Source organism: Falco naumanni, chromosome 5, assembly GCF_017639655.2.
Source record: "Falco naumanni isolate bFalNau1 chromosome 5, bFalNau1.pat, whole genome shotgun sequence".
Taxonomy (NCBI): Eukaryota; Metazoa; Chordata; class Aves; order Falconiformes; family Falconidae; genus Falco; species Falco naumanni.
In genome coordinates, this window is record NC_054058.1 from 6,629,746 (window position 1) to 6,651,063 (window position 21,318).

The window sequence follows — 21,318 nt, forward strand, 5'->3', positions numbered from 1 at the left end:
AATACACTCTTTCCCATGTAGAAGCCCATGATTTCATGTCAGACACGACACTGGCATAATCGATATCACAGTAAGTAGCTTCCGCTGCAGCCACTGCAGAAAGTATCCTGGCTGCATTGCATATACTTGCCTGGATGACATCTTATGTTACCCTCTCTACCTTCCCTTCTCCCCCAGGCTTGTTTGGTATAGAAGAATCCATTGGAACTATCATTGGGGTTGTGGCGGCTGGTATTGGAGGCGTAGTGGTTCTGATCATTGTTTTAACCCCGCAGCTGAGGCGGTGTGTCCTCTGCATGAGACAAGGCTCTCACCAAGGTAAGGAACCCAACTCAAAACCTGAATTCCTTACTAGAGGGCTGAACCCAGTCACCTATTTCCAAAGGTACCTTTTTTTAATGTAAGGAGGAATTTGCCATTTACTTACCTCTGGTCAGAGACGGGATCTGGTTCAGGATATAAGCAGTGTGGATGAAACACTAACAGGGCTGGCTCTATACTCCATCTTTTCCAAATATTCTTTTTTTGTTGGGTAGAGCTTCATGCATGGGCCTGATGAGTTACCTATAAACAAAACAACAAGATCTTTAATTGCCACTTTCGGCAAAGAGTTGTTCAATGAGATGCTGCTTCTTTTAACAAAGTACTGGGGCTCCTGTGGTTCTTTTTGGTTGATGCTGAAGGATGGCTCTTCCTCCCACCAACTACATGCTTACATCCATACTCTTGTAATGCTCGTGTACAGAAAGCCTGTGATGACCCAAGTGTGTGTGAAGCGTGGTTTGTGAAGCCAGATAACTTTTATTATATCAGCTGATCAGGCTGGGAAAACTAGATGTTTTCATCACACATGAGCCAAAGAAATGACCTGAGAAGGGTCTGTCTGTACTGAACGTACAGGCTGAGGTACCCGAAAGCTCTCCTGTTTTTTCCAGCTCTGTCAGCTGGTCTTATCAGGATAGGCTGACACTGAAGGCTGCATTTTGAAACAAGCTTATTTCTCACTTTGTGCAACCCGAGCTGTGGTCTGCGTTTCAGACCGAGCTCAGCTGACCTTTTGCTTTTAGCGGGGAGCCGGGTGACGTGCACCTTTTCTCCCGGCACTCAAAAACCTTGCTCGGCCTGCTGCAATAAATGCCCTCCCTGAAGGGATGAAGGAAGAGCTGGGCTTGCCATTCACTGGAGCGCTGCCGCCACCTGATGGCCAGCGTGGGGGGACAGGGACAGGGACAGGGACAGGGACAGGGACACGGCCAGGAGCTCCCTGCCCTCACCGGGGAGGGTCTTCCAGCCCTTGCTGAGCAGCGCACCCGCATCCCTCGGTTGATGCTGCCCACGCAGCAGCAGCCCTTTGCAAACCCTCTGCATGAACAGAAGTCACAACTTCTTTCCTGGCCAGGAAGCCTTGCAAGAGTTTATTGTGTTGTACTAACTCCGTATCACTTGCTCACTCTTTCCTTCTTGCTCAGCATAGCTTGAGGTACAGCATTACAGAGGTCACAGGAAAATGTAAAGCCTACAAGTGGAACAACGTCTGATGCCCTGTGAGCCACAAATGGAGCTCTAGATGGAATAAAAGCCTTTGCCTCAGTACATGGTGTCTTTGGCATTTTTATCTTGGTTAGTCCATTTCTTTTTCCTGCAGCTTTGACAGCCACAGTGGCATATGCAGCATCCTCCCACAGCAAGGAGCAAAACAGTCTTCCGTGAAGAAATTTGTATTAACACCTGCCAAAACCCCACTTAGTTAGGTCACACATCTCCGAATTCAGACTCTGCTGAGGTACCTTGGGCCTTTCCCTGCCGTTACTTCTTATTTTAAAGCTGGTACTCAAAGTTCGGGTGCTTCAGAAGAGACAGAAGGAGCCTGACAGACCCGGGTGCCCCAGCTCTCCAGCTGCTAACACCTGCCCAAGGAAATGGATTCTGGTGCTTCCTCGGGGGTGTGTGTGTGTGTGTGTGTGTGTGTGTGCAACCGTGGCTCTCATCTGCCTGCACCTCTCAGTACAGAGCTTCTTGTCCCGTTGGCTTGCTCCAGCCTACAGGCAAAGAAGGCCCACCTGAACATAGCTACTCCTGGCTGAAAGAATGGGTTATTGTTTTACTCTTGCCAGAAGGAAACGTAGAGTTTCAATATAAGCCTCTAGTACCCTTAAAAAACCAAGGAGCGATGAAAAATTTGCTTGACACGCCTAATGTTCTCCATAGTCCCTGTTTCCTGACATGACAATAATTGATTCCCAGGTGGTCAGTGACATGGGGAAATGCCAATAGAGGAGAGCATCTCCTATATGTATAGGAGAGCAGTCTACTAGCTCTGAAGCATGTGTACCAGGCGAGGAACACGCTCTTTTGCAAGGTATGGGTGTGCCTGCTGGTAAGTAGAAGTCAGAAACCCTTGCTGGCCTTGCAACAGCAATAGCCTGGTGTAACTCTGCTTACCTCTGAACACACCTCAGATGTGTCCTTGGTGCTGTGAGGCAGGAACATGAGGGATAGGACAGCTGGTATGTAAACGAAGAAACGCACACCCACCCTGCACACAGACCCCCTGCAAGGAAGGATGGAGCCCTGCCCTGGGCCACACTCTGCTTCTCCTTCTGGTAGGAAGCAGAATTCCTCTGAGCACAAACAAGGGATAATGAGGCATCCTCCCTCTTTGATGTCCCCTCTCTTTCTGCGGGTCCAGGAAAACAAAGTGGGTCACTCTGCTTCCAGACTGGGACATCTTGGACCTTCAAAGGCTGGTGCGTCTTTTCACAGAGTTGGAATCTGGGTTTGGTTTTTTCGTTTGTTTGTTTTGTTTTGCAAGTCAGTCCAGCAGAAGTCTCTATGTATTTTTGAGATCATGTGAAAATGTATGGGAGCTGAAGGTCAGGCAATGTGCAAGGACAAAAAAGCCGTTTGGTGACAGATAATGTGTTCCCACTGCCCTGCATACCAAACCTTCTCTTTCTGCCAAGGCAGCAATCAGAGCAGGACCTTATTCTTACTTCAGCACATATATTACCCTGTCTCTCCCTCCCCATAGACCCTGGCCTGACAGAAGTTCTCTTACACCACTGTTAGCTCTGATAAAAGAGGTAAAATTTTATTCCAGCACCCTCAAATTCAGAGGGTTAGAAGAAAGGTCCTAAAAAGACTATTCTGCCCCCTTATATCTGAAATGGCAGGTGGGATGAGTCTGTCCACATAAAAAATCTGGCCAAAGGATGAAGTGTGGGTTGTATGGGGCTGCTCCCCAACACTTGGCTGCTTCTTGGTCACACAGGCACACCATTTTTTCACACCGGTCTGTCAGGTTATCTGCAAAAGAAAATGTGAGCGGAGGATGAGAGATTCTGTATTGGATGAAGGCGAGAAACAGTTTTAGGAGGAACAATCCCCTAATGAAGAAACTCTTAGAAAACAGAGGCTGTGGGAGCAGGAAGAAAGAAGGACTAATGCGTTGTGTGTGGATCTGACCATCACCTGTCCTGTCTCTGTCAACAGGTCTTAACTGTGACCAAGAGCATCAGAAAGTAGCTAAAAGTAAATTGGCAACGCTCACAAAAATCTGCCCAGCACAGAGTGCTCCCCACTTCTAGGGCTGTGTGAACAATGGGGACTTAGTTCAGCAAAGCTAAAAAAAATATATTATAAAATTTTAGCTTAGACTGAGCTAAAAATATTCCATCTTCTCTCAGTCAGTTCATTTCCCTTCTGCAAATCAGACTGATTTCAAAAGGAAAAAAAAATCCTGCTTTGAAAGGAGTCTCCCAGAGGGACATTCAGAAATTTGAAGGCATGGAAGCACCCATCAGGCATCTTTCACTCATGCTCCCTGAGTTGCTCTTACATCTCTCTCTGATCATGGCAGAGGAGCCAAGGAACTCTGCAGCAGGGTCAGGTACCTGATTTTTATGAGTCAGCAGCTAATGAAGCTGATCAAAACCATATCTGGAACGATATATAATGCAACTATATGACTACACGACTAGGTAAGGACCATCAGGAACATCAAAGCAACCAGCTCAGGTAGCTACTTGCAAATGACCGATTTTGAGTTAATGAACCCCATCCCATCTATAGGTGGCTTAAATGCAGCCATTGGGCTAATATTCTTTCAGAGCACAGCGCCTTGTTGATTGGAGGCTGCTACTATAGATTATCCAACACCCACTAAACCCTGCACTAGGCAAAGTGTAAAGCCTAACTTCATGCCAGTGCACGTAGGCTTTGCTCCAAAACCAACTCCAACGAGTACAGGGATCCTTCCAGATTTCACTCAACTTTGTGGGATTAACCGTGTATCTGATAAATACGAAAAGCCCATATTTCTTAAGCTTGTCTGAAGAATCATGTTTACTGGTAAAAAGTGTTTCAGGGGTTCCACTGACGATGACTTTAGCACTAAGGCCATTTTTTTCTTAGCTACCAGTCTTGCCTGATGTTCTCCTTGCCCCTCTGCTCCTTGTGCTCTTTCCATGCCATGCCAGCCACTGTATGTCTAATGTGAGCACAAGTGTCTGGCTTGGTAGTAATTTCTGTTAGAGCCGAATGATTTTTTTGACCAGCACTCACAACTGACAGCCTTTTCTATATGCCAGATATTTATTGAATGGAATTTGCCTACATGTGATGGTGTAGCTGGACTGAAGAATATAGTTTTGTCAACGTTTTTCATTCCACAAACAAAACTGCCTAACAGTAGCAAAAGGAGTCCCAGGTAAAATTAGTTTATTTTTAATTTACCTGAAAGTATCTGTGTATATGATACAGTGCTAGGCAACAGGCATTTATTTCCTTTTGCATAGAAAAGACAGTGCAGCAGTTCTGCTTCTAATGTTTTCTGGACATCATTGCTGTTGGCCCAGCAAGCACGCCTGGAAATTTAATTCATCATCCCTTTTGTCTGAATGGGATCAGACAGTACAACTCCACACCTCGGTAAAACCTGCTGTGCTGTAGCCCGGGGTAGGAAATTTGCCTTTGGAACACATTTCTATTGTGGGGATGTCAGGGGGAATGAAGCCTGCTGAGGGCTTGTGGAGTGCAGTTGAGGGATACTGCTCAGGCCTTGCCTGGATATCCGCTAAGGAATTAATGGCATTCCTTTAACCAATGCTTGTTAGCCAGGTTGGAGCAATTGCAGCCCCGTGCACTCTTATGGAACATACTTTGCACATGTCTCATGAACCTGATGATCCATCTCACATCTGCAGCTAAGAATGTTCCTTCACAGCAAAAAGAAACAGGAATATTTTTTTTTTCCCTATAAAAACAGCTAGCAGAAAATATCAGTCAGCTATGGAAATATGGGTAAGTGGGAGGAAGAACAGTTATACATTAAAGCAATACATTCCTTTGCCAGCACTTTGTATTTAATAGGTTGTTCTGGCACTTGGGAAAGAGCAACTGCAGATGTGCCGTGCCCCATCCAATACCTGCTGGCAGATTTTCTGCTGCTGGAGAGGCTGAGAGTTGCACCAGTAGAATATGGTCTTCTGATAAGGTAGAAATAGTCTTCTAACGATCAAGCAAGTAGCTTTGATGATATGGGGACATGTTTTACTCTCATGCGTTTCTTTTCAAACTTTCAAAGTGTTCTACAATGGATTTTACCATCAGGGACTTTTTTGAGACTTAGAAATTCAAAGTGACAAATTCTAAGACTCAAGTCATCTGGTGTATGTCAAAACAAACTGGTGCGAGCCACTGACGGGCTGTGACTGTGCAATTCAAGACCTTGACTGGGTACCAGCTGTAGAGCTGAGCACAGCCTACACTCACTGTATGCCTGCAGCACTCCGGAGCATTTGATTCTGCAAACTTCCAAATCCCCTCTGGAGCCCTAAGGCTTTAGGCTGGAGCTGTGCAGGAGGCAGAGATGCAGGTTGGCACCGTAATTAACCTGTCTTGCAGCCATGCGTAATAGCATGGCTCCTCTCTAGCGGTACGTAATGGTAAGTAAAAAAGTGAACAGTCCTGCTGGAGGCAAGGCCAATACTGCCACGGGAAGACCGTCCCTGCAGACCATTGCACGGCTGTGGGAAGAGGTTGGTGAGGAGCAGGCACGCTTAATGCGAGTGAGCAGAGAGCCTCCAGAGAGGCATCTGCATTTCTGCCAAACCGAGATGGCCTGGGGGCTCCACGGCCCCCACTCCCACTCTCCAGCCTGGGGAGGACCCAGGTTACCTGAAAGAGGTGGTGCCGGCCTCCAGCCTTCCTCCCAGCTCCAGCTGCGGACTCCTGGCAAGCCTAGAGATCCAGGCAAAGGATGGGCAGAGAGCTTGAGGGAGGATGGACGTTGCCTAAAGCGGCTTTGAAACCAGCATACACAGACCTACCTCTGAAGCCCACAAAGCCCTTCGGTCAGCATAGTGCCTGCAGCGGAGGGAGCAAAACGTGCCCAGCGTGAGCGAGCACTGCCTTACCGCACTGCACCGCGTTCTGCTCACATGCCCACTGGTAGCGCTGTGCCTTGGGGCTGCAGCCTTCCTTTTCTGCCTTGTCGTAGCAGCAGTCGTGCCTGTGGCAACACCTGGGAGAGAATAAAAGGTAAAGTTGGGTGTCCTCCTGCATCCTCATGTTCTGCTCAGGGGTGCTTGCACGTACTCCAGGAATGCTGCACTCGTTGCTCACAACAGCAATGTTTGCCCCAGCCTGTCAGTAAATAAGCTGTTGATGAACCAAGCATCCTGGCATCTCTGTGAAAGCTCACATGGCTCAGGAGCTCATTAATGCTGTATTTGTTCCCATGACCACTGTGCTTCTTCCTCTAAGATTTTGCTGCCAGAAAGACAGGTGTGGACTTGGCAGCGCTAGGTTAATGGTTGGACTCAATGGTCTTAAACGTCTTTTCCAACCTAAACAATTCTGTAATTCTGTGTTTCTATGGTAACCTCACTGAAAGGGAGCTGAAGAGTTCCTGTAATGTTTGTGATCATGGCTCACCAGCTTAGGCTTAGACCCATCCCAGAATTTGGAGTCAGGACGTTTTTTGCCTTCCTGAGCATCGCCAAGCAGCTTCATCTCTGCAGTTCACCTGGACCTGTCATGTGCTCTTTGGCCCATTCAGTTTCTGAGGGCTGGCTACAAACTCATCAGCCTCAATGATGGAATTCATATCAGTTAACTTCAGATTGCTAAATGCGAACACCTACATCTGAGGCACTGATCTATATTCCCCTTTATGCATGTTTGGGGCACAGTTCATATTATCATACTACAGAGATCTAACATAGGTGAAAAACATTGCGCTTGAAAGTGCAAATGCTTTTCATTGACCGTAGAGGGGGCTGAGGGTGACTAGCTCAGCTGATGACATCTGTCCTACTGACTAGTCAGTGAGATAATTCCCACTACCAATTACTTCAGAATTTATAGAAAACTTGACCCCAGTTGAATCTTATTCCGGTAGTTTAGTGACTCAAAATACACCAAGAAAAGATTCGGCACTTAGAGAGGTCCTCTGCCGAATAAGAAAGGTTGTTTCAGCAAAGATGCGAGGTCAGAGGTTGGAGCCGGAGAGGGATGATCTCCTACATTTCCAGAAGCTGTCCCTGCAAGATCACTGGGACTTTACAGAGAAACTGCCCTACTGACTGGGAAGCATCGAGGCAGGCTGATCTTGGGGGTAAATGACAAGGGAACAGCTTGTAGAGAAGCTCTTGAGTCTTAGATGTTAATCTGTTCAAAAGGTTGATGAGCCGGCCAAAAGGGAGCATGGTGTGCTGGCTGCCCATAGATTACCAAATACAGCTGAAGACTTTGATAGCTTCAAGACCTGAGGCCAGTGTACCTGAAAAGCCAATAAAGTCAGGGATCCATCATTATGTCCCTCTAGAAAAGTGAAATAACCCTGCAAGAAGGATAGAGGTCCCTTGTGCTGGAAGCAGGGCTTCTCCAGGGACTCTTTGGGAGCCGGCAGTACCTTACCTGATAGCTCAGGAACATCAAGACCTTCATCACCCTCTGCTGCAGAAGGATTTTGCCCTTTTAGAAATTGGTTTATGGATATGAGGGCTGCAGGGCTCTGTAAGATGGCAAAGCACAGGGAAAAAAAAAACCACCAATTTTTTAAGTGCAAAGAAGAAGATCCACCACTGATACAAATTCTAACAAAATCACTGGAACCAGATCAGGTAAATCACAAAAGGGACAACAGAATCAGACCAGTCAGATCAAACTCAGCTTTCATGTAACCCCTGTGATTACACACAGGCTGGATTTAGTCCAGTGTGCTTTCCCTACTGACTGAGCTCTCGATTCAGTAGTTAAATGTAGCATTTTCGTCTCACAGCTGAGTCTGCAAACTAAATGCCTTTTTTTGGTCAGCTTGCCAAGATGAAACCTGTGTAATGGTTATGACCAGACTACTCACTGCATCATGAAACACAGAAATTTTAAGTTAGCAGTAGCAGTCTAGTTTCTCCTTCCATTCCAGCTCCTCAAAGGACTTCAAAATGGGACTAAGCCCCATGGGATATATGCATCTAGAAGTTTTCCCATGAGAAGTTACAGCAGTTGCTGTAATTGAGAAGACGTTATTCAGCCCGTGGGACAACCAGTTCTGTTCGACATGCCGGCAGTAACAGGCTGTGGGTCAGATCTTTCTTGGTCCAGTAACACCTCACTCCTGGGCTTGACCTGAAGAGGTTAAATGTGAACGGCCAAAGGAAAGAAGAATTTGCAGCCTTGTGGAAAGCGTGAAGGTCTCTGCTTTCTTCCTTTCTCCAGCATTTGAGTCCCTATGCAATGTGTCACATGATAACAGGGATGGACTATGGCACTGAGCTACAAGTGGGACATGCATCACCTGGAGGAGTTGCTGTAGCCCAGGGCACCCCAGCTAACATAACTGAAGCTGCAGCACAGCCTCATCTATCCCCCGGGGGATGGGAGATAGCAGAGCAGGCACTTCACTGGTGTCTTGCATATGGAACACGGTGCACAAGAGGCCATGGTGGAGCTGAGCTGAGGCAGAGTGCCAGCTGTAGGGATTGTAGGGCTTGTGAGGTCTGGGGAGTGAATCAGTAGTCAAATTGGTAATTTTTTTTTTGTGTTGGAGTGATGGAGAAGTGTGGGGAGGAGGAACAACACAAAGGTACATGGGCAAAGGGAGGAGTTAGAAGCCTGCGTGCAAAGGAAATGAAATTGCCCATCATGGAGAGCCAGAGGGAATAACCAGAAAAAGAGGTAGGAGAAGTGAGAACAGAACTTGGAGGGGCAAAAGATGGTCTGTGAATCAGGCAAGGACAAGCAGATGAGCACTAGAGAGGTGTGCTAGCTAGCTGTGAGAACTCTCTGCTTCTTATCTGCCTTGGCAAAACCAGAGGATTGCATAAATTCTGCAGGATCACAGGATCTCGGGCACAATTCTGCTTCCCCTTACACCAGCCCCTCCTGATGACACCCATAACTGCAGCTGGGTGACACGTAGCTTACACCAACACAAAGTGAGACGACTTTGGCTCATATTTTACAAATATGTCTTTAAGATGCACTGAAAAAAATGCCAGGGAATGAAGACTGAGGAAGCCTGTTGTTGCCCTTTGCCACCTTCAGATGGTCCCCTCCTGTCTGGACATGCCCTTTCCTGCACCTGGGTCAGAGCATGATGTTAAGCGTTTAATAACCTGCTAACGCTCGGTTAGACCAACGCGAACAGTCAGCCAACGCTATGGCAGAGCATTGGTCAGCAGGTCTGGAAAACAAATACAGCCATGCCATCTAGTTGGTAAGCAACCTGTTCGCCAATCTGGGCTACAAGACAGCCCTAATGGCTACAGACAGCTCCGGCTGGCCCACAGGGATCAGACGGCCAGACCCCTGCAGCTGACCAAATGCCATTAAGGTGAGAATTTGTCATGTCCTATTCGTCATATTAACACCACCAACACTGCTGTGTGTCTTTTTGTTTTGCTTTAGCTCATCAATTGAGGGGAAATCTTACACTCCCCTATGAGTTTACCAGGACTTAGATGAGCCATATATGCCATCCTGCCCTTCATGGCATTTGGTGTTTTCAGGGAGATGCTGAGCACCTTCAGGTCCTGCTCTACGAAACGGGTGCTGCAGCAATCCAGGGGAACAGAAAGGGGAAGGAGAAACAAATCCATTGACTTCATGTGGAAAAGATGCCCTTTTATTTTGAAGTGATGGGACTGTGAGAGTGGAACAAAAGAGAAAAGGTAATTACTGCCTACACATCAAAGCCAGTGTGTGGAATAAACCTTATAAAAAGATTACACACTTTATGGCTTTTTTCTTTCCCCATAAAAAGAGTGGTGCTTAGAAGCACTCTAGCCCTGTCTAGACAGATTGACTGAATTACTCATAAGGAAATTACTCCTTTTGTAAGTGTCTCAGCAACTAACCTAGACGTGTCAAGGGGGTAATTTCAAACAGTGTTTGTCACTCACAGCCGGTAGTTTTGCCACTCTGCTGCTTTCTTTTCTTAGAATGACAAATGTGGAAAATAATGGGGTCACTTTGACAGGCATTCAGTGACACTGATTTTAGCGGTCGTTCTCAGTAACAGATATCAAAAGATTCCTCTAGCAAACATAAAATGAGAATTTTAGGGCTAAATCTAGTGGGGCATTACCAATTCTTCCTAGCGAAGAACCTAATTAAAAACCTTTATTCCCCCCCCCCCCCCCCCAAAGCATTACAGCTAAGAAATAATAATGAATGCACTTACAGGATCAAGTTTCCCTTTTACAAACTATCTGGTCTTTTGAGACATTTCCAGTTGCAGAGTCTCATTTGCTGCCATTGGGATAAAATCCACATCCCATGGAAATCAAATGGCAGCAGAAACACTGGCTGATGAACATGTGGCTGTATTTTCATAGAATCACAGAATCATTTAGGTTGGAAAAGACTTTTGAGATCATCAGGTCCAACCATTAAGGCATGACTGCCAAGTCCATCACTAAACCACATCACCAAGCACTGCATCTGTGTGTTTTTTAAACACCTCCAGGGATGGTGATTCCACCCCTTCCCTGGGCAGCCTGTTCCGATGTTTGACAGCCCTTTAGGTGAAGATATTTTTCCTAATATCCCATCTAAACCTCCCCTGGCATAGCTTGAGGCTGTTTCTTCTTGTCCCGTCACTTCTTATCTGGGAGAAGAGACCGACCCCACCTGCCTACAGCCCCTGTCAGGGAGCTGCAGAGAGCCATCGGGTCTCCCCTCGGCCTCCTTTCCCCAGGCTCAACACCCCCAGCTCCCCCAGCTGCTCCTCACCCGCCTTGTGCCCCAGCCCCTTCCCCAGCCCCCTGCCCGTCTCTGGACACGCTGCAGCCCCTCTGCGTCCCTCTTGCACTGAGGGGCCCGAAGCCGAACACAGGATTCGAGCTGCGGCCTCTCCAGTGCCCAGGCAGGGGGACGGTCACCTCCCTGGTCCCGCTGGCCACGCTGGTTCAGATACAAGCCAGGAGGCTGTTGGCCTTCTTGGCCACCCGGGCACACTGCTGGCTCGTGGCCAGCCGGCCGTCAGGCAGCACCCCCAGGCCCGTCTCCCCCAGGCAGCTCCCCGGCCCGTAGCGCTCGTGGGGCTGCTGTGACCCAAGGGCAGGACCCGGCGCTGAGCCTGGTTCACCCCATGCAGGGGCCTTGGCCCACCCGTCCGGCCTGCCCAGGTCCCTCTGCAGAGCCTCCTGCCCTCCAGCACATCAGCACCCCCCCCAGCCTGCTGTCACCTGCAGACTGACCGAGGGTGCACTCCATCTCCTCATCCAGATCATCAGGAAAGGTATTAAACAGGACTGGCCCCAGTACCGAGCCCTGGGGAACAGCACCTGTGACCGGCCACCAGCTGGATCTAGCTCCATTCTCCACCACTCTTTGGGCCCGGCCAGCTTTTTACCCAGCGAACAGTACGTCCATCCGAGCCATGAGTGTCTCCAGGAGATGCTGTGGGAGATGGTGTCAAAGGCCTTACCAAGGCACATCCACAACATCCACAGCTTTTCCCTCACCCACTAGGTGGGTCATCATGTCATAGAAGGAGATCAGGCTCACCAAGCAGGACCTGCCTTTCATAAACCCCTGCTGGCTGGGCCTGATGGCCCCATTGTCCTGCATGTGCCACGTGATGGCACTCAGGGTGATCTGCTCCACAACCTGCCCCGGCACGAGGTCAGGCTGACAGAGCTGTAGTTCCCCGGATGCTCCTTCCTGCCCTTCTTGTAGATGGGTGCCACACTGGCTGACCTCCAGTCTGCTGGGACCTCCCTGGTTAGCCAGGACTGCTGATAAATGATGGAGAGTGGTTGGGCAAGCTCCTCCGTCAGCTCCCTCAGTGCCCAAATTTTTCTCTGTCTTTTTTTCAGGAGTGCTGGCCACGGGCAGCCCCAGGGTTGCCTAAATCTGGAGGGGTCACTCACCCTCTATGGTAAGCAGGTTTTAGATGGCTCTGCTCAGCCCTTCGGTAAAAGAAGTACTCCAGATCAATGAGATCATGTTTTACTTTAAAGGCCTGATTATCAGAGCTGCAAAAGGGCTAGCAAAAATAATAAACACCTTAAAGACACTGCTGTAGATCGTGATAACAAGAGATATTAATGAAAATTAAAAGAAAGCTCTACACCTGCAATCTATGACACTTTGCAGGCAGTTACTCATCATTTGTAAGTCCTGTATTGACTGTTCCATAGATGAAATGTTTCATAGATACAAACCAGGGATGCAGCGAGAGGCCTTTGGGAGCGAAACATCTCATTGTGTTAATGAAGACAGCTCCACTAATTTTAAAGGCCACCTGCTCTTCATGCCCACAGGAGCTGGACTTTAACCTTGCCATCTTTTCTTCCTTTTTTCCTTTTTTCTGTCCTGCCAATTCAGCAAAGTTTGGTGGTGTAGCGATGTGAAGTGAGTCCAACAGCTGGACATTCCGGAAAGCTTGGTTTCCTTCCCAGCGAGCTGCACGCCGCCTTCACCCCTGCTAAAAGCAGCACTTGCTTATCAGCAACACCTGGCCTGTTGACTGTAGATAGACAGACTTGTGTGCTCTGTCTTTCAGGTTTCAAACCAGACAAGATTGCAAACAATGGGCTCAGAGCACATAAAGGGTCCACCACGCTCAAGATTTACATGTACGCTAATCGCAAAGTACAAGACAGAAATTTTTGATTGCAACACCTCCTGGGCTCGCTGCTTGTAGCCTCGGGAATAACAAGCACAGCACCTTCCCCGCTAACAAAGAAAAGGGGGAATAACACTGTGCTCTCCCCTGTTGTTGTTCCTCCTCGATTCAGTGTGAACTAACAGGCAATGAGGACAACAGGTTTGATTACTCCTTGCAATGATCTGGATTTCTTCCAGAGGATAAACAGTGATACTCCCATCGCTGCCATTTTCAGGACGTGGCTGAAATAACCCTCCAAACACATTGATCACTCCCCTTTTTTTCAGGCAGGGCTTGTTCTCTGTGACTAAACATGCAGCTATTGCAGGAAATCATATCCTGGTTTCTCCTTTGCCACCCACCCCACATAGTATAAGGTCCCAAGGGCTTTGGTCTCAACCAGAAGGTGGCTAAGCCTTCATTCAAACCCCAAATAATACGTGGGCCCTCACTCACAATTCCCCAGTGCTGTTCATATATACCAAGTTCCCTCTCCACAAGGCAGCAGCAAGTCCATGGAGTCACAGTGGCACAACTAGGGAAGCGTGGGGAGACCTGCACTGCTTCTGGACATATAGTTGAGGTTCTTCTTACCAGTCTGTCTTATCTTTAGGCCAGCCTCGTCCTCCCAGTCCACAGTAGCATCCGTAGCCAATATATGCCAAGGGAGACCGTCCCGTGCCACATGAGATAGCTCCTGCCAATTCGATGATTCCTCGGGTGTGCAGTGAATGGGATTTTCCCAGAGCACCTTTCCAGACTGCAAAGACAGGACATGGCTACACACAAGGATTGAACGTGCCTGACACCGATTCTCTTAAAGTCCTTGAAGGGGGATTTTTTTTGGTTTTGACTGGGTGGTTGGGTGCAGCCTTGACAATCTAATTAGCTGTGACATTCAGCCTGCAAAGGGGACTCTGCAGGGGCCTTACCTGAGGGCTGGGATAACCAGGAGGCAGATGCAGAAATAACCAAGCTGTGCAGAGGGAGCTCAATTCAAGCAAGACCTACTAGCTCTGGCGCGGTAGCATGTGATTGCAGCTATGTTGCACGGGGGAGCAGTGTGCCCAGGTTTGCACATCACAGAGCTCAAGCTGTTAAGCTTTGCAGGACCTGTGCCAGCATCATGCAGAGTCAGCTGGGCTTCATTGCACCCCAGAGCTTCCAAAGCTGGAAAAGCTTACTAGCTATGCTGTGGTCCCAAGTGGGACATGAAGCAACAGAGGACAAGCACACAACCAGACTTAACCCAGGCTCTATGGAAAAAAAATGGGGTTTCTATGTTGCCCTAGATGTCTTCTATTACCCAAGTTTCCCCTGCTATTCAGGATATTTTAACCCATTCTCCAGATGGCAAAAAGCTGCCAGTACCATTAATTTGTGTGGAGGGATAGCTACAAGTCCCTGAGCCTGTAAGGTACACTTTGTCAAGGACAGAGTGCCTACGTTAGCCAAGATGTATGTGTATCAGCTTTCTTTTGAATGTTTGGAAGTACTGGCAACGCTTATATCTGCTTCCGTTATTACATTCCATTTAAGTCATAACATCAGGTTGGCTGCATTAATTGGGGGAAATAAACCCCCAAAACACAAAAGGAGCTCTGTGTCAGCTGAAGTGTGCGGGTGGCCACCCAAACCAGGCTGGAGTTTTTGGAGTTACCAGTCTTTCAGACAGTGTTGTGATTTCACATGTTAATTTGCAACTCTTTTAGAAACCACAGACTCTACCTTGCAGGAACTGTTACGGAAACCAAGAGTACCCTGCCCCTAATACTCACACCAACGTGATGCTCAGCTGCAAACACTGATGCTTATCACACTAACGATAGCAGTAGGAGTATTTCTTGCCTGGGTTTAACTGTGAAGACCAAGTGCACTTTGCACTGCTCTATTGTGCATGGCAAAGCTACTCACCAGTAGCACCCAGCCCCTCAGACAGGGTGCCTAACCCACCGGTTTGTCCCGCCTGCGCAGACGGGAAAGCCCTGCCAAAATGGGGGGGCTTGGTGGCACGCTTGGGTGGAGAGGGAGGTGATGCCTGGGAGCTGGGAACCTGCCCCCAAAGTTGCTTTGCCACCTGCCCCCAGCTACTGCAGCATGCTTGACCTCTTCAAAGTGCTGTGCAAACACACACTAATTAATCCCCTAAACCACCCGAGGACTCAATACTATTATTAAAACAGTTGCTTTCCTTTTAAAACCCGGCCTCTAATCCCCTTGCTTGGGCTTCTCGCTGCATCTCCTGGTCTAGCTTGCCCTCCTAGCCTGATCCAAACCCCAAGGAGGACAAGGAGGGTTGCTCCCCATGGACAGGGCAGGGCTTTGCTCCCTCTCTGCAGCCCGAGCCCCCACCAGGAATGGGCGCTGCCCTCCACCAGTTTTGCCCTGGCAATTGGTGCCTCTGGCTGTCCTGGTGCGGGGGGTTCGCACAGCCTTCTGCTTCGCAGGGCATTCCTCGGGGATTAAATGCACATTCCTGAAAAAGTAACTACTCTGCTCACCTAAACACTACTTGAGTGTTCAGGTTTCGTGCTAAAAACACATTAGAGGGGTGTTATTCAAAACTGGAGAGACCATCTATTTCCCTTCTCTAAACCGAGGGGCTCTGGTGTTAAAAAGGGGCTCGGCTCTTGGGCACCCCAGGGGAGATCACAAGCAGGGAGCTGCTCTGGATTTCAGGTTAAAAACCCTGCTTTTTCAACCTGTTGCTGTTTTGCAGACCCTGAAAATGTTCCAATGGAGACAAAAACTTCTTTGTAGACATTCAGGCCTCCTGACGAGCAGCCTGCATTTTTTTTTAGCTGTCTTTCACTGACCTCTTAAACCAGGACTGCTGGACTTGGTCTGCTGGCCGCTGGCTGCAAACAGCCGAGGCTGGCATAAAGTGGCACCTCACCCAGAAGAAGAAAGGCCATTCTTCTTTTGGGGATATCTCTGAAGATCAAGGAACTGTAATTACAGTGCAGAGCTGCTCGTGGAAGTGGAGAGAAAGCCCCGAAGAGAATTGAATCCAAAAGACTCAATTAGTGTGCTTAGGGCTGTGTGCTCCGCAAGAGCTTGAAATAAGGCGGGCATCCCAGCGGCCTCCAATGGTCCCGTTCTGTTCTGGGAAAGCTGGCTGGGTTTCGAGCCGATGGTGGGTCGCTGCAGCTGAGAGGTCAGCCCCAGCAAGTACATTTCAATATTCAGTTGCACAGCTGGAATAACTTGACCAAGAACTGAAATGGCTTTTTCTGTGCTGGGCAGCCAAGCCAACACAGCTGGGAAAGCCTTGAAAAAGTCAGAGTCTCCGCAGCAGCCTGCATTTAGCCACATCTCCCATTAGGAGTGTGACCGGTCATTAGTTATACTACTAACGGCACACCTTAGCAGAGAACATACCTGCAGGGAGGTGAGCGGCGGTGGATCTGACAACTTAGACTTCTGTCTCCTGTTTAAACAGGCAGCCTTTGCTGTAGATTAAGGCAAGGTCTTGTTTTTTTACTTTAAAATGGTACTGCAGGTATAACCTCAGACCTGCCAGTTCAGTGTCATGTTGCCTTTGTGTGTAGGGGCTTTATGTTAGCAGGCATTTAGGTCTTTTTTTAACAGGCTTTTAAAAAAATATTTTTAATTCAGATGAATTGAGAACTGCTTACTCCACAGTTGCTGATGCAAAAAGAGGGTACCTCTAGGAAGAAACACAGACACCAACAACTTCAAAGCAGAAAACTGTTCAAAAAGAAAACGACCCACAGTTTATGCAGTGTTTATAGCAGCTATGTAAACCACCAGGCAAGCACGCTCACACAGCCCCTCGCTATAAAGCTGAAACGAGTCGAGCGGTGCTTTCTGCCTCACTTAGCCACCCCACACCGAGAAGCCGGCAAAGCTGCCGGAGAGGGGAGAAGCTGTCCCGGGATGGGGGGAGGCGTGGAGGGGGAGAGGGACCGAGAAGTGGTACTCACCTGCCTGAAGCAGCAGCAGCAGCAGCAGGCGGCCCATGGGCGCTTGCTCCCGCGCTCCTCACACCGGGGCTCAGCCGCCGCCTCGCTCGGCCCGGCGCGGTGTGCTCAGCGCTCCTCCCGGGCCGCGGCTCCAGCGTTTATATAGCCATGGCGCTGTGCCCGCCGGCGGTGAAACACCCTCTCCTGCGGTGGCCCTGCGCCCCAGCCCGGGCCCAGTTTGCCCCCGCAACGGCTCCTCGCTGCGTGGGGAGGGGGCGAGGGCTGCCTCTGTTTGCCCAGCATCGCCTTTGGGAGGGAGGGGCTGCTGGAAGGTCCCCGGGACAGCCCGAGACGCCCAGGCACTAAGCCGGGCTCCTTCTTTAAGCTCTTTGCCTACAGACCCTGGTTAACCTCTGAGGAGCTGCGGCGCAGGGAAGCCTGCAACCCGGCTTTCTGCGGCTCGGGCTTGCGGCTGTGGCATCCACCTGGCAAGGATTTGCTCTTTTTATAGATCACTCTTTCCAAGGTAATTTTTTTTTTTTAAATTATTTTAAGACTGATTATTTTTCACGTTTAAAAAAGAAGAGACAAAACTATAAAAATCCAACAGAAAGAATACTGTTAAGTGCAATACCTAATTATAAGCTGACCACCAGTTAATTCCACACCACTCCCGAGGGAAAAATACCCTCTTGGCCTGTTGCTGCACCTGACCAACACCAGCTGATTTCTTGAAGACTCGTCATTATGTGGCTCCCAGCCACAGCATCAGGCCAGCAGCTGGGACCAGTCCCCTGGGGCCAGCCATGCAGCTGGGGTCACGCCAGGCGGCTGGATCAGCACCGTGGCCTCCCCATCACACAGCAGGGCAGCAGGCAATGGGAGCAGGAGGGATGGCCCTAGTTATTTTGCCTTTGGGGTTGAAACAGCTTCACCCAGCCCTCCAGGGCTTTACAGCTCCTGCCTTGCTCGGTACAGCCATCCGCCTTGGTGGGGTTCAAGCATCCGTCCCTTCCCTGGGGTGGGTGTGATGGGCAGGGCTGGCTGCTCGCCTGGGAGAGGGAGAGGAGGAGAAGGCAGCTGCTTGCCCCTTCCCTTGCACAGCCCAGGATGATCTCAGCAGCACCCCTTGCCCGAGTTCCCCATGGTAAAGCTGTGCCTCCCTTCTTAATGGTGTGGTTTATAAATATTTGCTTGCTAAATATTGGTACTTGAATCAAAGGTCAGCAGCAAGTCATTTACAGGGCTGCCTTCTGCTGAGAGCAGCCCCGCGGCAGCAGCTGGCACTCTTTGCTGAGCAAGTTTTCATGATACAGTATATATCGGGTGCCTTTGATACAGGGCAAAGAAGATGGCAGAACTGGGTAAAACTTGTGATGACTGTGGGTCCAAAATCGCTGCCCACCACTGCCCCGTGATGGGCTGTGTGCTGGCAGCGGGCAGGGAGGAGGGCGAGGCGAGCCCACCGCTCACGCAGCCGCTCCGTGCCCCGGCTCCTCCACAACATCGGAGGGGCTGAGCAGCTTACACCTCCTCCCTTGGAAATTTCCTTCAGTAATTAGACATTTACGTAAGTAATAATGCCAAATCCTATGTGTGTGAGCTGGTGCTGGCTAATATTTAACCTTAAGAATGTAAGTTTGCGGAAGGAGGATGCTGAAGGGTGGGTGTGCTGTGTTTGAGGGCTCTGTGGATGCAGGTCCTCAAAATGGGAAATGCAAAGAAGAAAGCAGGCTTTGAAACACCGTGTGGGGCCTGGCTGAACAAGACACCCACTCAGAGCACCCTCCATCCCTGACAGACACCTGGCAGGCTCCATCATAAGTGGAGACCAAAGGAGAGTTTCGAGGAACCTCTGCAGATGCTTTACGGGATTCCCAGGGGCCCCAAGCCCAAGGAACTGCCTTCAGGTGCCAAAAGTGTCTGCTCTATAACTTGGATTTCTCAGAGTCATTTGGGTTTGAAAACCTACATTTAATCTTGTTCTTTCAAAGCCTTCCTGAATTACTAACCCGATTAAAAAAGGCATTATACATTTTCAGACCACAAATTTATTCTGTTCTTCCCTTTCTCACAGCCCCTTGGCCTCCAAATAATAGATGAGGTTTTTGTTCTCCACTCATCAATAAATACAAAATAAAGAAATACAGACTCCTTTGATAGCCACATGGATCTACAATGTTTGAAGAAGACTTCTGCAGGTATTAGGGAGAGATGCCCAAATTCAAACTTAAAATGGAAAGTAGAATTAATGTATTGTTTCCTTACTATTGTTTCACACTGCTGACTGGTCAGGTTTGTGATTTATCTATGCAATTTTACTGATTACTGTTGCCAAAGTTACTCAGCATATTTATTAAATAGTATAAGGTGCTAATAGTGTTCTTACTATATTATGGCAAGTGCACTGGGATCTTGAGGGCATTTTTATTACTGTTCAGGGAAACAAAATGAATTCCTTGATCCCACCCCTTCACGTGCATTTTGCACATTACCTGCTTGACCTCCACTTCTCCCTAGTAGCAAGAGGCAGCACACAAGGGTGTTGGCTGTCGTCTCAGCAAACTCCGCTAGACAGACTGCTGGCTGTCTGAAACTGCATGGGCAATAAACTCACTTTGAGCCTCAGGTCACTTGTGTGGGGCAATCAACCCATACTGTCGGAGGACTGTTTCTTCAGAGGAACTAGCTCTGTTGAAAACGGAGTTCCCTTGGGTTGCACCACCAAAAGCAGCTGGCCCTCAGGCATGATGCTACTTCATGCTCTTGGGCTTCTTGTTCTTGAAAGACACTATTAGGGAAAAGTCTTGAAGGGGAGAAGAATTTGTAAGGACTCCACAGTTTTTAAGGTTGTTTACCCAACGAGGTTCAAGATGTCAGATCTTGTAGAAGCTGGGCTGTCCTCCATACCATAGAGGCTCCTCTTCCTCAAATGGTTTTAAACTAAAAGAGGGTAGACTTAGATCAGATGTTAGGAAGAAATTCTTTACTGTGAGGGTGGTGAGGCACTGGAACAGGTCATGTGGATCATGTGGAGAAGCTGTGGATGCCCCAACCCTGGAATTGTTCAAGGCTGCATTGGATGGGGCTTTGAGCAACGTGGTCTAGTGGACGGTGTCCCTGCCCATGGCAGGGGGCTTGGAACTAGATGATCTTTAAAGGTCCTTTCCAACCCAAACCATTCTGTGATTCTATGAAACGAAATACCCGGCCATCTCTGTGAATGTCACCACCAACCACAAGAAAAGGTCTCTGCTCAGCACCAGCAGATTCAGTGGTGCTTTTGCTGCCCAGGCCAAGGGGTTCTCCCGCGAGGGGCAGAGGAGGCTTTCTTGCAATACCATGGGCATTAGAGGTTCCTTAAAAGAGCTGCCACTGCAAAGACTAGTCTATAGGAGGATCACTAAAGAGACTGAAGGAAACAGAATGACAGTTTGGGCAGTGGGAGTTAGAAGAGAAAATCAGTTCTAAAGGGAAGCAAACTCCACATTGATGGTCCAGAGGAAAACAAGTGATCTGTGACTGCCGCAGGGTCTGTGGTGACATAACCAGTTACCGGAGCAATAGAGTTAATATAGCAACATAATAAGTAAACAGTCTTATCTAACATCGTCTTGCATGGAAGGTCTGTCCATGCTTTAGTGATGATACAGCCCAGTCAAACTTTGATGAGGAAAGAAAACATAATTATTATTTCCAGTTTCTAACTCAGCCCCAAAAGGAAAGCTTCTCGAGTGGCTCCTGGTTTGAAGGTGTCCAGCACGTACCTCCTTGTGCTTCGCTGCTGCTGTGTGCCTGGGCTTATCTTGGCGGTGGCATTTCTGAGTAGTGAAGCCGGATGGCTCCAGCCTGCAGCACCCTCAGGTGAGTGCCTGCATTTATCCACAGTCAGTCACACCCACACGGACACATACCTCAGGTGATGAAGAAGCCAGGCCATCTCTCAGGCTTTCACTGTCACAGTTCTCTCCCAGCACAGCCTCAGAAGGTGCCGTCTCCTGAGCCAACTGTGGGGAACCTTCCCCTCTGAAGCCATTTCTGCATAAAATGTTCCTCTTCTGCACACTGTCTTGCATGACTGTCTGGCGCACTTGCCGTCCCATGAAGGGGTGGACCTCATGGTCTACATGTGTAATGCTGCGGAAGGCAGGCAGGCAGAGCTGACATGAGTCCTGTGCTTGGGATAAAGGATATGATGGATAGTTGAAGCAGGGGGGTGATGTGAGATGTGAGGGCACCGTAGCTTCTTCCTTATTAGCATTGCTGGATGTG

General features: G+C 48.8%; 1 protein-coding gene across 2 annotated transcripts; it reads right to left on the reverse strand.

The window, feature by feature from the left end:
* Positions 1–511: 511 nt before the first annotated feature.
* Positions 512–17,413, reverse strand: LOC121089501 (phospholipase A2-like). 2 transcript variants are annotated; one of them, XR_005828231.1, is made up of 5 exons: positions 17,068–17,413; positions 13,715–13,880; positions 6,417–6,523; positions 2,443–3,306; positions 512–564 (listed from the first exon to the last, which is right to left on the reverse strand). XR_005828231.1 is itself a non-coding variant. In XM_040596780.1 (4 exons), the coding sequence occupies exons 1-4, from the start codon at positions 17,102–17,104 to the stop codon at positions 3,143–3,145; spliced, it is 474 nt and encodes a 157-aa protein (XP_040452714.1). In that variant the 5' UTR covers positions 17,105–17,413; the 3' UTR covers positions 512–3,142. The 2 variants fall into 2 exon arrangements, 1 of the variants encoding a protein (XP_040452714.1); XM_040596780.1 differs by having other exon boundaries at positions 512–3,306.
* Between the last annotated feature and the right edge of the window lie 3,905 nt (positions 17,414–21,318).

Coding starts and splice junctions, on each gene's coding strand:
- LOC121089501 (XM_040596780.1), bottom strand. CDS start 17,104: ATGGGCCGCCTGCTGCTGCTGCTGCTGCTTCAGGCAG. Junction 13,881..17,067: donor GCTGCTGCTGCTTCAGGCAG/GTGAGTACCACT, acceptor CTGTCTTTGCAG/TCTGGAAAGGTGCTCTGGGA. Junction 6,524..13,714: donor CCTAAAGATAAGACAGACTG/GTAAGAAGAACC, acceptor ATTCTCTCCCAG/GTGTTGCCACAGGCACGACT.